The sequence below is a fragment of the Cupressus sempervirens genome, chromosome 2, assembly GCF_028749045.1.
Source record: "Cupressus sempervirens isolate cs-2001-9-10 chromosome 2, ASM2874904v1, whole genome shotgun sequence".
Classification (NCBI taxonomy): domain Eukaryota; kingdom Viridiplantae; phylum Streptophyta; class Pinopsida; order Cupressales; family Cupressaceae; genus Cupressus; species Cupressus sempervirens.
This window is the reverse complement of record NC_143119.1, coordinates 483,007,680-483,030,372: the sequence shown is the minus strand read 5'-3', so window position 1 is coordinate 483,030,372 and position 22,693 is coordinate 483,007,680. Positions and strand designations below refer to the sequence as shown.

Sequence of the window (22,693 nt, the reverse complement as noted above, 5' to 3'; positions counted from 1 at the left end):
ACCAAAAATAATCTCGATCATGCCTTAATGATCTCAGAACATTATATATATATATATATATATATATATATATATATATATATATATCATCGGTTGCAAACTGTGAAAGGTACAACAGCATGTACGTATGCATATATGCATAACCGCGCGTGCATCATGTTGTGCATATACACATACGTATGTGCTTATCACAGTAATGTTAGATTGAAGTTACATGCATTAACACTCCCTCTTATCTAGGGAAGGCAAAGTGCATATATATAAGTTCTTTATATGAAAAGTAATATCCCCAAGATATATATAAGAAAATCAAGTCTCATGATATTCTTTCTAGTTATGGTGTGTGTACAGATATCAAGTCACATGATATCCACCATAAAAGATCATGGTACATCCATAGATATTAAGCCACATAATATCCACCATAAATATGAACATATTGATTTTCAACAAATATTAAGTCACATGATATCCATCAACATGCTCCTTTAACTATCATGATTTTTCCTTGAATATCAAGTCACATGATATTCATCATGATAGTACTCTAATAATAATAAAGTCCTCACCTTATATTATCAAAATCAATATTTCATTATAAAAGATTATCACCTTAAATAATGAATGAACATAGGGTAGGCCCATGAGTCATAGAGTCACACATATGACAAAAGAGTTTACACTTTAAAGATCTTTATTTAAATAATACAAATTTTCAAAGTTGAGACTCAATCTCATAAACTTACATTTCAATCAAGCCAAGTTTCTTTCTGAAATGATCAACTTTCATTTTAGGGAGAGCCTTGGTGAGAATCTCAATTTTTTGATCACCTGTATTAATATATTCTAAATGAATAGCTCTTCTTTCTGCCATGTCTTTTACGTAGTGGTAAGGAATTTCTATATGCTTAAATCTATCATGAAATACCGGATTCACAGATAACTTGATACAACTTTGGTTATCACAATGAATAGTAGTAGGTTTCATAGGTTCACCAAACAAGTTAGAAAGCAACTTCTGAAGCCACACTGCTTCTCTAGCTCCCATAGTTGGTGCAATATACTCTACTTCGGTAGAATTGACTTAATGCATTCACTACATAGCAGATATCAGGTCAAGTATTTACAAGATACATCAAGGACCCAATTATATGTCTGTATAAGGTGGGATCAACTAGTCTAGATTCAGCACTTGCTTCCTTTAGCTTGTGAAGGTTGGTTTCCATAGTTGTAGACATAGGTCGATAGTCCCACATCCCAAATCTTTTCAAAATATCAATGGTATACTTCTTTTGATGTAGAAAGATATTACCAAACTTTTTACATACTTCCAAACCAAGAAAGTAATGAAGAATTCCTAAATCCTTCATTTGGAATTCAGAAACCAAATCTTTCTTACACTGATTAATGAGATGTTCTTCCCTTGTAATCAGAAGATCATCAACATAAAGAATTAGAATTAGTATATCGCCTTTAGTTACCTTGAAGTAGAGATTTGGATCAGCCATGTTCTTGGTGAATCCAAGACTTAAAAGGTATTTGTCAATCCTTTCATACCAGGCCCAGGGAGACTGTTTAAGTCCATATAGAGCCCTCTTCAATTTACAAATATGAGAAACAACATCATGAGTTACAAATTCTTCTGGTTGTTCTAGGTACACTTCTTCCTCTATTTTTCCATTAAGAAAAGCAGTTTTTACATCCATTTGATAGATTTTCCAACCTTTGGTTGTTGCAATGGCTATTACAGCTCTAACAGGAGTGTACCTAGCAACTGGTGCAAAGGTTTCTTCAAAATCAATTCCTTCTTTTTAAGAAAAACCTCTAGCCACAGAACGAGCTTTATGTTTTTCAATGCTGCCATTTGCAACATACTTAACTTTGAAGAGCCATTTTGAAGACACAACAATTTTTTCCTTAGGTCTCGGAACTATGTTCCAAACGTCATTTTTTAGTATAGACTGGTATTCTTCCACCATGGTGTCTTTCCAAGCTTGATGTTTAAGTGCTTCAAAAGTACTAGAAGGTTCAGAATTCAAGGTCTCACACAAGAAAGCATTATATGTCAATTTTCTAGGTCTCTTGCTTTCTTAGAAGGTTCCTGAAGGGGCTGCAAATCCATCTCCTTCCTGTATTATTTTCTTTGCCCAAAGTAACCTTTTAGAGTGATCAAGACTCTCTTCTTCAGTCTCTGGGAGGATTTCAGTTTCAATTGAAGTCTCTTCAGGGGACTCCCTCTAAATCTCAGGAGCAGAAGTGTCTTCTGGAGATACATCAAATGAATCTAGTTCATCGGAGGTTTTGGCTCTTCTGAAAGCAATGTCTTCCTCAAAGATGACATCTCTACTTAGTTCTATTTGTTTCTATCTAGGTATGTAGACTCTGTATCCTTTTATTGTTTCACTAAAACCAATGAGAATACCCTTTCTTCCAGAAGGTTCTAACTTAGTCCTCTTCTCCTTAGGTACATGAACATATACAGGACATCCAAATATCCTCAAGTGATTGATATCAGGTTTCTTTCCAGAAAATGCTTCTCCAAGAGTCTTATTGTCCAAATGTGAGTGAGGACATCTATTTTTAATATAGACTGCAGTGTTGTATCCTTCAGCCCAAAAGGACATACTCAAATTTTGATCAAAAATCATAGCTCGAGCAGCTTCTACAATAGTTTTGTTCTTCCTTTCAGCAACCCCAATTTGTTGAGGATTGTAAGGGATTGTGAACTCCCTCTTAATCCCAGTGAGTTTACAGAACTCTTTAAATATTTCAGAAGTATACTCCTTCCCATTATTTAGTTCTTCGAACTTTAATGTTCTTACCGGAGTTCTCAGTGATAGTTTTGAATTCTTTAAACTTAGAGAGAATCTCTTCAAATTCTTTGCATTTAAAGAAGTATATCCATGTCTTCCTTGAAAATTCATCAACAAATATCAAATAGTACAAGAATCCTCCTATAGAAGGTATAGACATGGGCCCACATAGATCATAATGTACTTGTTCCAACACTTCTTTAGTTTTGCTCAAACTATGAGGAAATGTTTTTTAGTGTTTTTCCCTAAGGCACAACCTTTTACATGATTCATTGTGAATATGGTTTAATTTGGGCATTCCAATTACTACATTCTCCATTGATGTTAGAGCACAGAAGTTGCATTGACCTAGTCTTCAATGCCATATTTCATTTGAATCTGAGGTCTCATGTACAAGTGCAAGGTTTGTCTTAGCGCATAGTTCATATAAAAGTCCTTGTCTTACTACTATTCTTAGAGCCCTTTTAATGGTTAAATTTTTAGGCCATTCTAGTACTTTCCCTCCCATGAATGCAATTCTAAAACCATCATCTTCAAGTGCAAATATAGATATTAAATTCCTCTTAATACCTAGTACATAAAGAACTCCAGAAAGCTGAATAGAATTTCCAAATTTCAATTTTATGGTGCAGGTCCCAATTCCTTTTAGGAGTGTGCAGAATCATCACCAATTGTAACTTCTTCATCTGTTTCTATTTGCATGCTTTCTAGGTTATCCTACTATCAAGCGATGTGTCTAGAAGACCCATTTTCAACTATCCATGTATTCCATTTGGTTGATATTTGGCTGGATAATGCTAAATAGAAGGTATATTTCTCATATTCATTGCCTTCATTTGACTTCTCAAATTTTGCAAAAGATGCTTGAGGTTTAGATCTATCGGGACAATTTATTGCATAATGTCCATATAGATCACTCTGAAGCATTAGATTTTGGACAAAGTCTTTCTTCTGTTTGGATTGTCTTTTTCCATGAAAATTTATCTTCTTTTTGTTGTTTTTCTTCTTTCCTTTCTTATGAGCATTTGTATTAAGAGCTTGAACATCCTCATCTAGGGTTTTGTGTTTTCCTTTAATCATTAATCTTGATTCTTCTTGAAGACAATCTGATCTTAAACAATCTAGTTTAGAGATTTTAGACCTAGCACTTATACCTTGTACAAAGGATTCCCAAGAGTTTGGAAGTCCTCCTAATACTATTAAGGATAATTCTTTATTTTCAATTTCATAACCAAGTGCAGATAATTGATCTCTAAAATCTGTGATTCTCATAAAGAAAGCATTTAAACTTTCTCCTTTATTCATGCTTACACTATTCACTTGCCTTTTAAGAGCAAGTTTTTTGCCTGTATTATTGATTATAAATGCATTTTCAAAAGCACGAAACATACGATATGTTGTGGTATGTTTTGCCACAATAGGTACTATGTGGTCTCGAATAGCATCCACAATTATCTTCATAGTCTTTTCATTTTTTTCAATACATTCTGATTTCTCAGGATCATCTTTAGGTTCCTCTTTGTCCTCTCTTACAAATGATTCCAATTTGTTTTCTTTTAACAACATCATTAATCGAAGTTTCTAGGATTTGAAGTTATCAGCACTTCCAAGGTGATGTTTGAATCTCATTGTGTTTGTCATCTTTGTCGAGAGAGGGAGAACTATTAATTGAAGTAAAACCTGATCCTTATAAACTTAGTGTGATATTTCTTTAGCCAAGCTCTGATACCATGTAAAGTTTATAACAAGATTTAAATTAATTGCAGAATTTTTGTTGCAGGTACGAACAATAACACCAATGTTTTGAATCACTACCAGAACCTACAAATGTTAGTGCAGTAATAATAGAAAGGAAGTATATCAAACTCAGAATTATCTTCAATCCTTTTGGAGTGCTTGCATTAATAGATTTCGATGCCAAGATTACATCGGGTGGATTGGATAAATACCAATGGAAGGGGTGTGGGGATTAATGGCCATGTCTCCAATTGGAGACATGGACATTCCTTCTCACGCCCATTCATTTAACCAATACTCATGATTAGTTACTGTCATAAACACAGTGATTAAATGCATAGATGGAAAACTCGCCGAGTACTCGGCGAGTTTTAAAAACTCGCCGATTTAAAAACTCGGCAATCTGGTAAAAACTCGCGATTTACTGGTGAACGCGGCCTGTGACGGATTTAAGCGGCAGTGAGTGTGTTTTTTCTCATTCTTTCTTGTATTTGCATTGTTTAGAACCTTGAGGAGTGAAGAGAAGAAGGTTTGGAGGCATTCTTGGCTGATTGCAAGTGATTCAAGGCAGATTTGAGTGGATTGTAGAGGATTTTAACCGATTTTAGAAGACAAATTTCTTTCCAAGTATGTTCATCTTATCATAGTTTGAAAACTTTTTATAGTTTTATAACAAATGTTCTTTTGTTTTTGTTGTTTTTTGTAAATGTTTTCAAATCATTTAAAATCATTTTGGATCATTTGAAACCCTAGCTTCTAAGGATATGGTTGAAGTTTGTTGTTTGCTAAGGATATGGTTCAAGTTTGAAGTTTGAATCATTTGAAACCCTAGCTTCTAAGTTCTAACTTTGTTTATTCATTTCTCTATATATTTATGTGTAAGGCAGCGGTCAACCATTAAAAAAATGACAAACCCACAAGAAGAGTGGCCACAAACACCATGCCCATCTGGATATATAGGCACTCGGCCTAAAAATGCAAGAGATAAGGCATGGCGGTATGCCTATGAAGCTCCAAATCCAAATGATATCGGGAAGGTGATATGCATTCCCTGTGAGAGAATTATTTCTGGAGGCATAAACCGCCTCAAATACCACCTTGCAGGCATAAAGAAACATGACTCAAATCCTTGTCTCAAGGTAACTGATGAAGAAAAAAGATTCATCCATGCCCTACTTGTAGCTGCTGAAGAGAAAAAAATTAAAAATTGAATAGGGAGAGGGCAAAAATAGCTATGAGGGCAGCCATAGCTGAATCTGAAGGAGCTCCTTTTGATATGCAAGAGGAAGAAGAAGCACTTGAGAACATACCAGGATCTCTTCGTGGCCCACGGATCCGCAAACAAAATTTCTCTTTTACCGGTTCCACTTTTTCTACATCTCCTACTTCTTCATCATCACCATCCAGATCCCCATCAGGGATAGGTGGTTATTTTGTGCCCAGGAACACACCTGGAGCACAGCCATCATTAGAGGGCACTGCATGGTTTAAGGAGGTGCATGAGCAAACTGATATTGCAGCAGCTGATTTTTGGTTTTTCAACAATATCTCAATGAATGCCGCTGATAGTCCCTATTGGGTCAATATGGTGAATGCAATGACAATATCAGGCAAAGGGTACAAGCCGCCTAATCGCAAGTATATGAGCGGAAGGTTAGTATTTTACTATTTAGTAATTGTAAATAATTGAGATTCACTTTAGTTCATTGTTATATTTTAAATCTTAATTGTTATAACTTATTTCCTAATTTTTTACTAACACTTACACTTTATTTAATATTACACTTAAATTTTGTAGGTTGCTTGACAAAGCGGTTGGTAGGCAAGATTGTTGATAGAAGACCAAAAGAAAGAGTGGAAGAAGTATGGCTGCACCATTTTATCTGATGGGTGGACAGATGGAAGAAGTAGAACCATTATTAACTTCTTGATTGCTTGCAAAGATGATGTGGTGTTTTGGAAATCTGTTGATGCCTCCAACAAAGTGAAAAATGCAGCCACATTGGCTTTAATGTTGGAGAATGTTGTCATGGAGGTGGGAATAGAGAATGTGGTGCAAATAATCACAGATAATGCAGCAGCATATGTGGCAGCAGGTAGATTTAATTTTTTATATTTGAATCAATATGAATCATGAATGTAATGCTATGGTATTATTCAATTTAGATTTGATGTAATTTGTAAATACTAAATATGGAAAGTTTGTTACTGATTATTGATTTTTTGCTAATCTTTTAGGTAGAATCCTTCAAGAGAGGCATCCCACACTTTTTTGGTCACCTTGTGCAGCACATGTCCTTGACCTTCTTTTGGAGGACATAGGAAAACTTGATTGGGTGAGTCCAGTTGTGGAAGATGCTAGGCGAGTCACGAAATATATCTATAATCACCCATGGGTTCTCAGTTTGATGAGAAAAGCCACTAAAAGCAAAGATTTGATGAGACCTGCTATGACAAGGTTTGCAACGGTCTTCTTGACGTTGCAAAGTATTCTTGACCACATATTGGCTTTGAAGCAAATGTTTGTGTGTGCTGATTGGGTTGCTTCACCTTACTCAAAGAAGCCCGAAGGAGAAGCTGTGGCACGAATAGTCTTTGATGATAGCTTTTTTGCAAAGGCTAAGGAGATTTTGGAAGTAACTTCATTATATTTTTAGTGTATTCAAGTTTCATTTTCAATTCATAACTTACTATGTTATTAACTAATTTTTATTTTTCAAATTTCAAATGTAGATGTCTCTGCCCCTGGTTCTAGTCTTGCGCACATGTGATGGGCAGCAATCCCCAATGGGAGGTCTTTATGAGGCCATGGATAGGGCGAAAGAGGCTGTTAGAAGTTACTATCACGGGGACAGTCTCAGATTTGACCCCATTTGGGAAATAATTGATAGGAGGTGGAACAATATGCTCCACCAACCTATTCATGCAGCAGGCTACTTCCTCAATCCCAAATTCAGGTACTATGATAATTGATTGTCCTTGAAGTTGGGATTTTAATAAGTCTTTATTTTACTTTACTTTTTAAGGTTGTGTAGTAAGACTTGATATCATTTTCTATTTGTTTTAGGGCTGATGATTCCTACTCAGATCCTAATGGAGAGGTCATGGAAGGTCTCTCTAAATGCATTGAGAGAATGATATCAAGTGAAGAGGAGAGAGACCTTATTGTGACCGAACAACAAATCTATGTGGAATCAAGGGGTCCTTTGTTCTCTTCTATGCTAGCAAAGAGAGCAAGATCTACTCAAGCACCAGGTAAAGCGTCAAACTTTAAAACTTTTGCTAATTGATAAGTTGTGCTTCTGATTTTGTTTTTTATTGCTTTATAACTTTTTAAATTTTGTTTTGCAGATGCTTGGTGGGCAAGTTGGGGTGGCAATACCCCCAATTTAAGGAAATTTGCTCTCAGAGTCCTATCCCAACCTTGTAGCTCATCCCATTGTGAGCGCAATTGGAGCTTATTTGAGTCCATCCATACAAAGAAAAGAAACAGAATGACTCAAAAACGGCTTAATGACCTTGTTTATGTGCACTATAATCTTAAGTTGCGCATAAAAAAGTCACAGCTCTTAGAACTACCTGGTCCGCTTGATCTAGATGAGATAGATCCTTATTCTGATTGGACAGCACAGGAGCCAAGTCCATTGTTTACACCACATGAGATCGCTGATTTGGAGAGGCGGGCCATGGAGGGGGAGGCTGACACTGATTTTCAGTTCACTATGGATGACATTGAGGATGAGGACGAGGATGATGATGATTCAGGCGAGGATCAAGCATTACCATTAGGAGGAGATGCATCCTCTTCTAGGACACCGAGCCAGTCAGGAGGGACGTCGAGCAAGGGGGCACAGCCACAGAGTTCACAGTCACGCAGCTCACGCCTTATCCCAGTGCGGAGCACTTCTTCTAAGACTAGACCCCCTCGCTTTCCTGCTAGTGCAAGTGGAAAGAGGAAGATGTGATTGACATTGTATTGATGTATTTAGACTTTTAGTATTTACTTCTAGTTTGACAGATTGAAACTATTTAGTAATTTACTATTTTGCTTCCTACCATGAGCATTCTGCATGACAATGCAATTTTGTACGCATTATGCATTTATATATATCTAAACTTTGTTTCTTTCTTTTGTATTGTCTTTAATTAACTTATTAGATGCATCTTCTCATTAAATTTTGCAAAATAAATGTATTTTTAATTAAATTTCAGCGATTTTTTAGGTTCCCGAGTTTTTCCCGAGTTTTTTTTTTAAATCGCCGAGTTTTTCCCGATTAAACTTTTAGGGGGCTTGGCGAGTTTTTGCATTTGGCGAGTTTTCCAACTATGATTAAATGTATAACCAATCATTACATCTGCAGCCCAGTATAAAGGATAGATCGATCATGATCTAAACATCCAAGGAACCAAAAATAATCTCGATCATGCCTTAATGATCTCAGAACATATAAATATCTCATTGGTTGCAGACTGTGGAAGGTACAATAGCATGTACAAATGCATATATGCATAACAGCGTGTGCATCATGTTGTTGTGTGTATATACATACATATGCACTTATCACAGTAATGTCAGACCAAAGCTACATGCATTAACAGCAGAATTCATATTTTAATTTTGAGTCCAGCTCCATCAATGCAAGCATCAGTCTCTCAAAATTATACTCAAGAATATTTAACTCATTTCCAGATTTTAAGTGTCTGATGAAAGATCCCACAAGTGAACTGCATCATACAACATTCTTTACTCTGAAACTTAATGTCTCCTGTTCTATGTCTTTGAGATAATTGTCTGGGTGTTTTGAAGCCAGTCTAGTATTCTGACAACCCATTTCTGCACTACTTCTTAATCTAGGATAGAATTAACTTTAGAGTGCAAAACATCGATTGATAATTGCCCAGAACAAGAAAGCTGTTCTTCATACATGTTCAATTGGTCATAGATGATTTTATTATCCTGATTGTGTAAAAGATAGCTCATCAATCCAATTGTGCCCAGAAACAATATTAGAATAATCTGAACCACTCAGCATTAAATTTGCTTAGAACACCTTGTCTGATTATTCACTATAATCTGAAAAATTTGCATGGGAAATTAGGGAGAGCAGTCAAATGTAATGCCTTCTGCACCACAACTTGTCCACAAATAACAGCATCTCATACCTTTTACTATGTACAATCCAACCTATTAAAGTACTTGCTTGGTCCATAATTACTCAGTGACATAATTTACCTCACAAATTTGAGGCCTTAATTTTTCTGAAAATTAGAGCTCCATCAACAGGATTGCCCTTACACCACTAGATGCTCTTGCATCAATTTCAAGTGGCCGACTTGGTTAAGGATCATGGTGATCTTCAAGTAGTTAATAACAGTTTTAAAGACAGATTAATAGTTAAATCCAATGCAAACAGTTAAGGGATTTGAGCCACTTCTTCTTAGGAGAGTTTGTGGCAGTTTTAGGTCTGTTTAGAACAGATTGGAAGTCAGGGTAGAAAACAGTGCCAAAATTTGGGTCCATCACTGCGAATTATATTAGACTTTGAAGCATTCAAGATTCGGGAATGTGCCACCATTTAAGGAAAGTTCACCGCTCAACAACCCAAGAGAATTCGGTAAATATTTAACATGGATTGAAGGACAGAATTATAGTTAAAAACTAAAAGATAGCAACATATTTCAGGGAGAGGTCACAGTTTTCTGTAACAAGAAATTGCAGCCCTTGGAAGTACTGTACATTACCAATCATTGCCAACTTGGTTTTGGTGAATTTGTGCAAAATAATACAATTTTAAAGGGGAGATTACTCTCAGGTTCTTCACTTCCCCTCAATTAATGGTTTTATAAGAGTGTTTAGAGCTAAGGAATTCATGATTTGTAGTATGTACTGTTAAACAGCCTTAGAACAATATAAATGATATAATATATCCTCGTGCTTTTATTTTACTGATGATTTTTAATTGATAATTTTTTTTTCCTTTTTTTGTGTACTAAAGTCAGCTGCCAAGTTTTGGTTTTCTAATCACATTCACAACCATTATACAACACCAGTCCACCTCAACTGTACTCTCCCCAGCTGCTACTGTAGGTTACACCTCTCCACATAATAATTTATATTCTGCCTTACTCGAATAAATATCAACTCCAAAATCAGCATATACCTAGAATAGGATTGCCAGCCAATTCTTGAGACTTGTACCAAAAAACATTTGATTACATGCTGAGGATTAGATAAGAAGGAGCTTATACCTATTCAAACAAAAAAGAGTAATTAGCACATACCAAAGCTTGCAATTGAAGTCCTGTCCACTGTCGTTTCTGGCTGGTAAGAATCTCTGGATTATACGTTGACTTTTTACCATCTGGAAAAGGACAGCCCTTCCAAATTTTAGAGACCTGCCGACGTAGTTTCTGAAATCGGTCATTATCATTCTGATTTTTGGCTGGATATACTACAGAAGGACGAGGACGGACAGATGCTGCAGCTGCAACAACAGCTCTTGCAACATCTTCTGAAGTCTGTGAAAAGAATGATGCGCCCCAGCTTTGGCGGCCTGGATCTTGGTTTTTTTTCATTACAAATATTATGGCCTTGTCTTATCACACATAAGAATTTTGATTCCCTGCCAAGTCATGGAAGGAATAGTTATGTTTCAAGAAATCGCTTTCATATGAATACACTGCAAGGATGGTTCAGCAAATCAGACTGGGGGGGTCTACTCTGCCCAAATATTTCACTATATTAATATATAATCTAGATAAATATAAGTGACAACAACATAAACAAATGCACTTGCTGTCAATATTTTACCTTTTCTATGTTGTTTAGGAGAATGAACATACATCCATCACCATGCCATATTTGTCAACCTGATCATTAGCATTAGCAATTTAAGACTGGCAGAGAGCATCCATTACTGGCAATTTCAAAACAAGACCCTCCAAAAGATTTTATCAGAGAATTAACGAATGAGCAGTAAGAGAAATGATTATATTGAAAGTTAAAAGATAGGTTTACATCCAGCAACAGCCAATTACCACAAGAACAAACTATACCATAAGATTCTGAAAATTATTTTGATTTATAAATACCTCCTCAGGTTGAAATCTTTCAATTATATTATAATTAAACCCAATTCAGCAAGCTCAGATTAAAATAAATACACACTTTTCTCAAAATTTGCTTGAATTCATCTGCAATTAATTGTAGTGCCTGCCCCTAGTTCGCATTTCTATTATTTTTGTCGAACTCTTTTAGGCTAATTTTATATTTGATGATTAGTATTATTATTTTAGAGATTATCAAATGTTGTTTTACACTCAGTTTATTATATGATGAGATTACTTGGTACTCTATATTTCATGCATGTATGATGATTATTCAATGTTTTCAGTTATCGATGATGATTAGTAAGATGGTTTATTATCACATGTGCCTTCTTATGGATACTTACCCCATACTGCATGTGTATGGTGTGTGTGTTTGTTTTATTTATGTATGGTGTTTCTGATGTGGTTAAGGAAGGGAGTCGTAGTCACCTGCTAGTCAGGATCTACACGATGCACCACTTCCTGCCATTGTCTGTTTAGATTAGAATATTGTGTTTGTACATGCGTGGATTTTATGCAAGTTGCAGGTACCGGGTATCAACTTCCCTGAATTACTAGGATGAGCGTACCCTATCGCATTGTCTCAATGGTAAGAGAGGGGAGATAAACTCTTAAGTCCAATTCATAAACCCTTTAGCCAATTGTCCTAATTGATAATTAGGACAAGTATCTAAGTTAAGTACCCTCTGAATGCATCAAATGATGTAATTTCGGGATTATAACCTTTTTGTTTTGATTTAGTATGTGTTTTTCTATGAAGGGTTTTCGTATGTTGTTATATGAGTCCTTGATGTGTTTTCTATTAATTAAGTCTAATTAAAAAGATTAATTAATGATTTAATTTAATGGAGAATTAATATGATGCCTTTAATATTTAATTAATTGAGAAATTAATTAAATAAAAGAATTAAATTTAGAGGTTAAAGTTCAAAGATAAATTTAGAACAGGATAATATTTATTTAATTTAATAATAATAATATAATTGGAGTTCATTTTTAAATAAATGCTAAATATTATTGTTAATTAAATTAATTAAATAAGTTATCAATTAAGTTTCTAAAATTAATTTAAAAAGTTGAAAGACATTAAATTATTAAAAGAATTTAGATCGCATGATTTAAGCATGAGTTTAAATATGGGTAATAAATTAAAAGATTAAATAATAGAAATTAATAATGTTATTTTAATTTCATAAAGTGCACATGAGATTAAAGTAATAAATTAATTTAAAATAGAAGTCAAGTGGAATATTAAATAAAGTTATTTTATAATTCAACTTAATGTGCATGAAAGATGAATGTAAAATAAAAGAAAAGATAATAAAAGTTAATTGGGGAATTAATTGAGTTATGCAATGAGTCTTCTCGGGTGAACGCACAATTAGTGCCCCGATTTGAGGAGAATTTGCTTATCACAACTTTGGGGGGTTCATTTTTGGGGGACACGAATTTGGACGGGAATTTTGGGGAGACTACTTTTGGAAGCAAATTTCAGAAGGCTGAGACCAAGAAAGTTTTCCAGAGGAAGGTTATTGAGGGAAGCGAATTCTCTTACAGTTCTTGGAGATTGCATAATAGCATCAGGATCAGGTAGGGTCTTGTGTTTTGATTATCGATTTATTACGCAATTATCCTTTCCTGTCTTCTTCGTGTCTGGGGTTTGTAAATCTGAATTCTCTGTGATAAATGTTTAAACATTACAATATTGGAATTATGAGATGCTTGGCAATAAACTTCTGTATACATAAGATCTAAATGGGAAGGGTTGAATTTTAGACTGAAATTTTAAAATAGAAGTTCGAATTGACTATATTTCTATACCAATATAAAAAAAAAAGGGAGAGGCAATTTCTTTTTATATATATATATATATATATATATATATATTAAAGAGAAATTGATTTAGCATATTTATAAATTTATATATATATTTTTATCCAAACAAATTTAAATTATAAAGAAAATTTTGATGAAACACGAATTCGTACTCTTCAAAAAAAATATATAATAATATAATTTAATATTTTAGTGGGGGGGAGGGATTTACCCCGTGCCCACCCCCACTGTCGGCATAGTCGACAGTACCTGCGTCGCAGGTACTGCGACAGCAGGTACAGTGTACCTGCTGCCGCAGGCCCTGCGTCCGCAAGACTGCGGCAGGCCGTCGGCTTGGAATAGCCGACAGTATTATATTTGCATGCTTTTTTTTAAAATATATATATATATATATATATATTAATTCACTTTTTGAAATTTGTATTATTGCAAAACAATTTTATTATTATTTAAAATTTTTAATTAATAAAATTATAATATATTTTAATTAATAATAGTTTTATCTTTTTTTTAATATTTAATAAATAAATATTAAATGCATTTAACATAGTTTTTTTAAATATTAATTTATTAATAATTTTGGTTTAATATTATTAAATTAACAATTAATGAATAGATTAAGATAAGTAGTAGAACAAGCAATTATTGATTAACTTAATTAAAATTAGTTTAATTAAGTTAATTAATAATGAATATTAATTGACTAAATTATAGATTTGGATTGTCGATCTAATGAAATTTATTATAGAAATGGGTTAATCGTAAAGGGTAGTTGTGAAAACCTAGTTACTTGAATTCGACGTTAAACTGAAACATAAACCTTACCTTAACTCAATAATATACTTTCAAATCCAATCTCTGAGACTTTGATGTTGTCCTTGTGCTTTGAATGTTATGGGGTTGGTTTAGCGTTGACCAGTTTAGGTTGTTACCAGAGGCTCGGGGTTGTGAATGTGATGTCATGATGATTTGGTCTCGATCTTTCTTAACCCGACCATGGTAATGTGATGAAGTGCTCTATGACATGATTGTGTTTACTGTTTGTTATTACTTTCCAGTTTCCTTGTGTGAAGCTGAGATGTACGTATTTGAGATACTTGACTTAACCATTTTCGAGTCTCAATCAGTTATATTTGATAACGATTTTTGAGTTTCGATCAGTTATACTTGGATTGCTTTTCGGTCGCTTGAAAGGACTGAAGTGTTTGTTTAGATCTTGATGATGTCATGTTGTGACATGTTTTGACTTGACCATTTTGGAGTCTTCGATCAGTATTGTAATTTACTATTGGGATACTTTCTGGTTGCTCATTGGAGGACCATTGGATTTTGTGATTTATCATTGATGCCTTCAGTTGCTGATAGAGAACTGTCGTGATCATATGATTATTATTTGATGCTTATCTGTTGCTCATGAAGAACTGATGTAATTTTGTGGCTTATCTTTTATGATGTCTTTTCAGTTGCTTGTATAGGACTGAGGTGGTTTTATTATGATTCTTCGATTTATGATTTCATGAGCCTAGGGTAGGTTATCTATGTGTAGTGTCGGGAAGTGGCTTGCAAATGGGGATCGGGGCCCTAAGAGGCTGCCTGGAATAACCCATTGTAAGTTGTTTTAATAAATGAAAACATTTACACTAAATGAGAAAAAATGAACCTAACAAGATAATTGTATGTTCTCTCCTATGCCTTGAGTGCTAGTACAGACTAGGATGGGGTAGAGAGAACGCTTGGTTATGACCTTGCATTCCATAGTAGGCCTCATCAGTACGAGAGGATACTAGTGGCCGCAGGATCAGTAGGGACCCGGGATTCCTAAGGGATTGCTCGGGTAACTTCTACGTGACTTTTGCGATGAAACTTTCCCGCTTGCATATTAGGTTTCCTACGTGTCTTGTGGTACCTCTGGGATTTAGATGTCGATCTTTTTAGGAACCCTTGAGTTAGCATACTTATAGGATTTCCTGGACTTAGAGAGTATTTATGATTATAGGTTTTGTTATCCTATTTGGGACTTGAGACTATCTCCTCAGCGCGGTGGGAGTGGACCATTTAGGTTCCACGCGGTCGGGTGGTAGTGCTTTTTACTCTTACCATTGAGATCCGTTCCGTGGTCATCGTGGCTGGAGTTTTCGTGATTGGCATTTACCTTCACTATGTTCTTGGATTGTTATGATGGATGGTTAGATTTTATGATAGATGTTTTATCATTATGGATGTATGGACGTATCAAGTATGGTGAATAGTTTTGTATATATCTTTACTGTACTTTGTATCATGGATTCGTGGAGGTTGATGTATTTCTATTTTTACATATGTATATTCTTTTAAGCCTTTCATACCCTGTGACTTGTACAATGGATGATTGAGCATTCCGAATTAATTTGCCAAGAGGCATTCGGAACAAATGTATAATATGGACATGGGACTTCTGATTATTCTTTCATATGTATGTGATAGTTGTTAGACTTAGAATTTAATTAAATTTAAACGTGACTCAACATTTTGGGATCTTTAAGAAATGTAACTTACAATGTATGTTTGTCGATGATTACATGTTATTGCTTCCGCTACTATGTGTTTGATGTGTATGTTATACATTCTTACTTTAAAATAAAAAAATGTTTAGCAAACTTAGTGAAACTTTAGGTTAATTCTTTTGGATCCCTTGGCGGGGCGTTACATTAATATTACCACAGCCTCAATGTTTTGCATCTTCCAAAGCCATCACATTAGCCTTGCATCTATTTTGTCAACCTCCGAATGAGCTTAACTCTTCTAGCAGTCTAAACAGAATGGAGGGTACATATGTGTATGCTATATAATCAAGTAGAAATTGAGAAGCACATGATGGTTTGCACTAGTTTCATAGGTATGCGCAAGTTTGAAACATGTCATTAAGACAACAAATGAACAATCCTAACCTATTAAGCTGTCCTAACCATCTAGGAAAAGACCGCTAGTAATTAGGCAGTCACCAGAAATTAGACTGAGAGAAAAGAAATGTGTCTGAAAAGATCAAAGCTTCACATGATAGTTTACATTTGTTTCCTAGGTAGAAAAAGTGTGTTCAAAACAGACAATTATATACAACAGATGATGAATCTTACACAATCTACTGTGTTCAGCTTCAAACCAGCCAAAGGAAGACAACCGGTGACTGGACAATCCCCAGAAATTGGATAGTTCAAAAAGAAGTAGATCTAGAAAGAGTTAATAAAGTTAAAATAAAGCAAATCAAAGATAATATGATCTTCTTTGGTTTGATGTGACTTGGATATTTTAGAGGCCTGGTCTACTATTTTCAAACTTGTTGGCTAAATATTGGCTAGTGTCGTAGACATGCTACTTACAAAAAGGAGTAATTAGAGAAAGTATGTGATATATAATCCCCCCTTTCAACCAAGGGGAGGCACACTTCTTATTGCTGCTGATACAACTAAAACTTAAAAACAATTTTAAACTAATCTAAGATTGGATATAACATGTATCACTTCCTCTTTCTTTAGAAAGGATTTTCACTTTCCATAAATATGCACCTCGCAAACTTGAGACTCTTGATAACTTCACTTTTAAGCACTAATTGGAACAACAATGCCAACAATCTTAGGATTAACCAAAAGATTACCAGTAAACTATTAACTAAGGAATGTTCATAAGCTCAAATACTTGTACACTATCCTAAAATGATTTAAGAAAGGAGGCAAGCACAAAGGCTTTTGAACAAAGAGCTTCATTTCTAACTTCTAATATCACAAAGAATCATAGCTCAAAAGACTATGTATTCACTTCTACATAGCTCAACTTGAAAACTACAGCACAAAGCTGTACAAAATCCACTTTAAAGTTTAACTTATAAAACAAACAGCTCATACACTTCTCTCAATAAATTCAAGATAATACCATTATTACAAACACGACAATGATGTAACAAATTCCCCCAACACAAAGATTTGAAACACTTACTCTTTTATTTACTTTCAAATTAGCTTGCACAAATAAAAGCAAGATTTTTTTTTTGTACAATTACAGCAGAGTTTACTTGCAATGCGAAAGGATAATTATTTACAATGAACCCTCTTGTAATCATAGAAGAGAGGCAATCAGAAAAAGGTGAAAAACTAACCACCTATTATTGACTTGTTCAACATTACAGTCCTATCTAATGTGATTATATGTAATGAGACTGTGTGAAGTTGCAACTTTTTGCTTTACATGGTACATATAAGAAGCTGCCCAGAGGGGACATTATAAACTTGCCTTTCTTATTTGATATTAGTAAACATATCAAAATCATCTTCATATTGATTGAGTTTATGCTATCAAACAACTTACTTTGCAAACCTATCAATATCTTATATCTGCAAATTGTTCTCCAGCAGAGACTACACCATTTGACCCATTTGCAGTTTTGTTACTCACGAAACCTCACAGGCTGACAAGAGATCCAGTTCTGATACCTACTAGAATACCCCCTATGGATATTTGCTCCACTATTTTCAAAATGTGCCACAGAAGCTTAAAAAATAGTTTCATGCCACTGATTTCTAATTATCCAACAAATTATATTGAAAAATCATAAAGTTTCAGACTAAATCAGAGACTTGAAATTAAACATGAGCATTATCATCAAAACAGATAAATCATTACAACCATGTTTTCCAAACAGATATGAAATAACTCTATTCACAAATTTGCCCAGTTGTGAACTCTGTCATGAATCCACCTCAAATCAAATTGGGTTTCCGTCCAATTGACTAAATTGTCAAAGATTTCTGTTCCAAGAATTCTAAACTGAAAGCTTGAGGCTGCCAAATTCTCCAAGAGAAAATAATAAACCAAGCATATACCAAGCATAATCCAGATGAGCCTCTCAATATACTTTTATAGTAAATCTCTATGACTTTCCGTTTTCCCTTAGCCTGTCTATTCATATTCATTTTCTCTTTCTCTTTATTCCCCCCTTTAATTTAAAAATGACTTTATTGATTTTCACTAAGTTGCATTGAAGACAATTAAATACTTTATTAAATAATTAAATTAACTTGTAATTAAATTTGATGTATTGACAACTCAACTTAATGAATAATTGACTTCTAATGTCCCAAAAAGAGGACATTACAGTCCTCCCTATAGGTATTTGCTCCATCCACACTATAATCTGGTGTCTCCTTTCTAACATTTATGGCATGGTATGTAGTTAGCCTATTTCCCTATGGTCCATAGGCTAACCAAGACATTAAAGGGACTCGCAGCCTTTTGAGCTAGGAAGTTTCAATTGCAGGCCATTCTAATGAGTTTTGAGGCAGTTTTGGGCAACTAACTATTTAAGTCATTCTTGGCATTACCAAACATCTAGTGGCAGTGACATGTCGATGGTAATTGTTTGAAATCAATAAGAAGTCTTATTTATCATTGATATGATTTATTGTGCACTAAAAAGGTTCAATTTAATTCTTTAACTTTGTTAATGCATTTTTTATAGTTGTGAAAAATATTTAAGTTAAATGATTGCCTTTATTTTATAATACATTAGAGACATAAAAAAGTGTTTGGGGACTTAAGATGGAGGAAAATCATATTAAAAGGTTTGGGAACTATTAATGAAATATGCAATCACTATAAACTAGAGGCAAAAATCAATTGCGAGAAAATAGAAGCAAAGAAGCAAAAATCCTGGGAAAATAGCAAAGGGCAAAAAAGGTGATTTTGTTTATCCCACATTGACAAAGTGAGTGGATGAGCTAAGTGTTATAAAAGAGATTAAAGAGCTCTCTCACTGGGCAGGTTTGGATAACATATAAAAATTTGTGAAATTGTAGAGATTTTCTTTCAATGGATTAGAGGACCAAATCCCTCTAAGCTAACATTCTTGTTCTTGTTGCATGATACAGTAAAGAGGATTTGGTTGTGCTTCGAAGGTAAATCAGAAGATTGAAGGTTGCTTACAAGTTTTAAATATTTACCAAAGGTTTATTGCTGATGAAGGATTCAATCTGAGTGTTGAAGGTAGATTTTCAAATATTATTGTTATTGCACATTACTACTTATTGGCAATCCCAATCAGACTCAGTCGAGGTGGTTTGGGGAGTCATTCCAATCTCAGAAGAAGCTGTAACAAATTGGGGGAATATCTAGAGCTGTTGTACAAGGTTGAACTGCACTGAGAATTGCATACAGATCTGAGACATTACAACCACAGGCGTGCAGGTCTGAACATTTATTAGAAACTGATCATTGGTGGTTGAGACTTGAGAGTGTTGTATAGGGCCTGTGATGTCTTGAATACATGATGTGGGAGCTGGAGGTAGACTTGCTTTCCATCCCTGTCCAAAACAGCTTGTACAAGAGTTGGATACAAGATAAAGGCGTCTAGAGCTAGAAGTGTGGAGACAAGAGATTGGATCTGCTGTTGTTATTCTCAGTTGACATTGTCATTTTGGAGAAGTCATTTGGTATGCCAAACATATTGTAATATTGATCTTATCAATGAAAGTGAATGTATTCATTGATGTTAATCTTTGCACTAAAAAATTTCAGTTTAATTCATTCTGGAATGATGTTATGCTTGCATTGGATTCTACTTTGCTATATATATATTGTGTCCTTTTTAATAAACAGCATTAAACAATCCATTACATCAGCAAACTGAGACCAAATTGAAACAAAAAGATAGCTTGCAAGCAAACTGTTTGACAATATTACTCTGACTGAAAATGCACAAATTTTGATCGAGAATGGGGGGTGTTCTTACAATGGTATTAGAGCAGTGTATCCTACCATCCTGGTCAGTACAGTACAGGATGATAAGTAGGAGATTTTTTCACAGCAAGTCAAATTGTCATATTGCTATCAGGATTTAACTGTGTATTTTTTGGGTCAAACTCATTGACCCATGTATCATGAGTAGTAATTCACACATGAATCCATCTTTCATGAGAATAAATGGAACACTCCGCACTCATTGGATCTAAGTGATGATCACAGAGGTGAAGCACTCGAGGAAACCCCATAGTTAACTGTGCTTGAGCTGGAGTAGTACTGGGATGGGTGACCTCCCGGAAGTCCCGGTGCTTCACCTCTGTGAGCATCACCTAGATCCAATGAGTGCTGATAGCAATATCACAACAGTACAGGATGATTAGACAGTGGCATGACTAATTGGAGTGACAAACCATTATCACATCATTACAATATACAAAGAAACAAGGCATCACAGACTAGGGTAAAAACAACAAAGACATACAGGAGAACACATTGGCATAGGTGAAAAGGATACAGGCAATATGGGTGAATGAAGGGACTCAGGTGAGGAGAGATTGTTCAATATATTGGAGGCTTTGTAACTAGGGCAGCAATAGGCATAATAAAGAATTTAGGAACAGAATCAGCATATAGACCTTATGGTGCAAATGATGGCTACCCAAATGGGTATGGATGTGAATAGAAGGAATAATAGTGACAGAAACAGCAGAGGTAACAATGGCGGCCATAATGGACAGAAATGGTGGTAATGGAGGAGGGCAGGTTGATACTTTTGGCGATGCAGCTAGGCAATGAGGACAGTTAGTTCGAGGCCACTTATACCTAACTTCACCTAGAGCCCCGATACACACGAAGAATGCACCACAGATTATGGAGTTGCTCAATTTCATCAAGATTGGGAAAATAGAGGAGAAAATAGAGAAGAATAATTTCAAGGAGCCATCTGTTTTAGGGAGTACGTGGATGTTAGATTGAAACATTTGCCTTGTACTGGAGGCAGGGGGCAGCATCATGAATTACATAAAAAGGTGAGCAGATTCACACTACCATACTTTTGATGGACCTAGAAAGACCACTACCAAAGCATGGGTGCAAAAGGTAGATACTTATTTCCAACTAAACCCATTGCCAAGCAAAGATGCTATTAAATTTCCAGCACTACATCTTGATGGCCTATTATACAAGTGGTGGCATCATAGTATGGTCACCATGGGCCATGACTAGATTACTACAAATGTGGAGTTTACTGAGAGTTGTAATATTCCCATTATAAAATAAATCATTTATCAAACTATTGTTAATGGGCCGATTGATTTAATATATCTCGGACCCATTTTTATTTTGTTTCCGTAGTTTGTGTCGCCGTCGGCTATCTTTGTACAACCTCGTAAAGTTTTCCAAACGGATATTTAAGCACGGCTTGTAAATAGTCTTAGGGCATGCTTTTTGGATTATTTCTATGTACTACGAATTCCTGTTGGAGTTCTGGATTGTTCGTCATTTTGGAAGTGAAAGATCTTCTCTATTTGGCTCTCCAGTTTCGGTGGGATTTAAACCTCACCCTACTCCGTCTGTGTTCTGCTTGGTTCGGATCTGGCAAATCGAAGCATTACTTGTATGTGGAAATATCATTACTATTTGGTAACAAGTGTGTATCTTTTCGGATTCTGGCTTCTACAAATTATTTGTGTTTAATATATTGTATTATGCATTCTAAAGTGGCATCACCGAATTACCTTGTATCACCCCAACCCTCCATACACTCACTGTACGGACACCTTGGCCTTCACATAGCATCCATCCATCATTCTACGTTTGGTAGTATATACCGTACAGCATCATCATACCACCATATGGTCATTCTATACGGCCCTCCCAATCGCCCTTTCCTACTTCATTCAATCACCGTACGGCCTACTCTCCCCACCGTACGGCCACTTACATCTGTCGTACCTCCCACACTCCCCTTGGCACATCGTACCGCCATCTAGAGCCCAATGTACGGGCAGCAATACCCGACCGTATAGCCTTTATATTTACCCTCCATTCCAATCCATACAGCCTTCTAGTCTGTGCATACTTGGTCACATCCATACGGCCATTCTGGGTTATGTAACTCATTATCAATTTGAAATTATTCGAAACTTTACAATGGTATTAGAGCGCTTTGATCCTGCTAGCCTGTGAACAGTGAATGAGAGTTTATAGCCAGAAGAGACAAAGAACCCATTCTATTGATAGAATGGCTATCGAACCGGAACCAACAGCGGCCGAACTCATGGCACTATTGAGAGAACTTGCAAAGAATCAGGGACAGATCACTGATACTCAGCGACTCATGGAAGAGACTCTCAAGAAGTTGGCAGACAATAAAATATCCGGAGAACAAAACGGTCACAACGCAGACTCGGTGTTAGGTAAAACAAACC

General features: G+C 35.3%; 2 protein-coding genes across 6 annotated transcripts in view; one reads left to right on the top strand and one right to left on the bottom strand.

The window, feature by feature from the left end:
- Positions 1-22,693, bottom strand: part of LOC149573129 (DENN (AEX-3) domain-containing protein) — a 325,899-nt gene that overhangs the window by 270,897 nt on the left and 32,309 nt on the right. For 4 of the 5 annotated variants that reach the window (XR_016360042.1, XM_089814310.1, XM_089814312.1 and 1 more), the window contains exons 3-4: positions 11,362-11,420; positions 10,833-11,173 (exon numbers count right to left, since the gene is read on the bottom strand). Coding sequence is in view for 4 of the 5 variants with exons in the window: in XM_089814310.1 (XP_089670436.1) it covers positions 10,833-11,126 (294 nt within the window). In the remaining variant the exon portion in view is untranslated. The remainder of the gene's footprint in view (positions 1-10,832; positions 11,174-11,361; positions 11,421-22,693) is intronic. The other variant, XM_089814311.1, reaches the window with a different exon arrangement.
- LOC149573130 (uncharacterized) lies at positions 6,597-8,463 on the top strand. Its single transcript, XM_089812307.1, has 4 exons — positions 6,597-7,507; positions 7,618-7,805; positions 7,902-8,248; positions 8,362-8,463. Exons 1-4 carry the CDS (start codon positions 7,284-7,286, stop codon positions 8,461-8,463), a joined length of 861 nt encoding a protein of 286 aa, XP_089668433.1. The 5' UTR covers positions 6,597-7,283.

What these genes read in the sequence shown, in the direction of transcription:
- LOC149573130 (XM_089812307.1), top strand. Translation starts at nt 7,284, where the DNA reads ATGTCTCTGCCCCTGGTTCTAGTCTTGCGCACATGTGATGGGCAGCAA. An exon ending in TTCCTCAATCCCAAATTCAG is followed by an intron (nt 7,508 to 7,617) that starts GTACTATGATAA and finishes TATTTGTTTTAG; the next exon opens with GGCTGATGATTCCTACTCAG. An exon ending in AAGATCTACTCAAGCACCAG is followed by an intron (nt 7,806 to 7,901) that starts GTAAAGCGTCAA and finishes TTTGTTTTGCAG; the next exon opens with ATGCTTGGTGGGCAAGTTGG.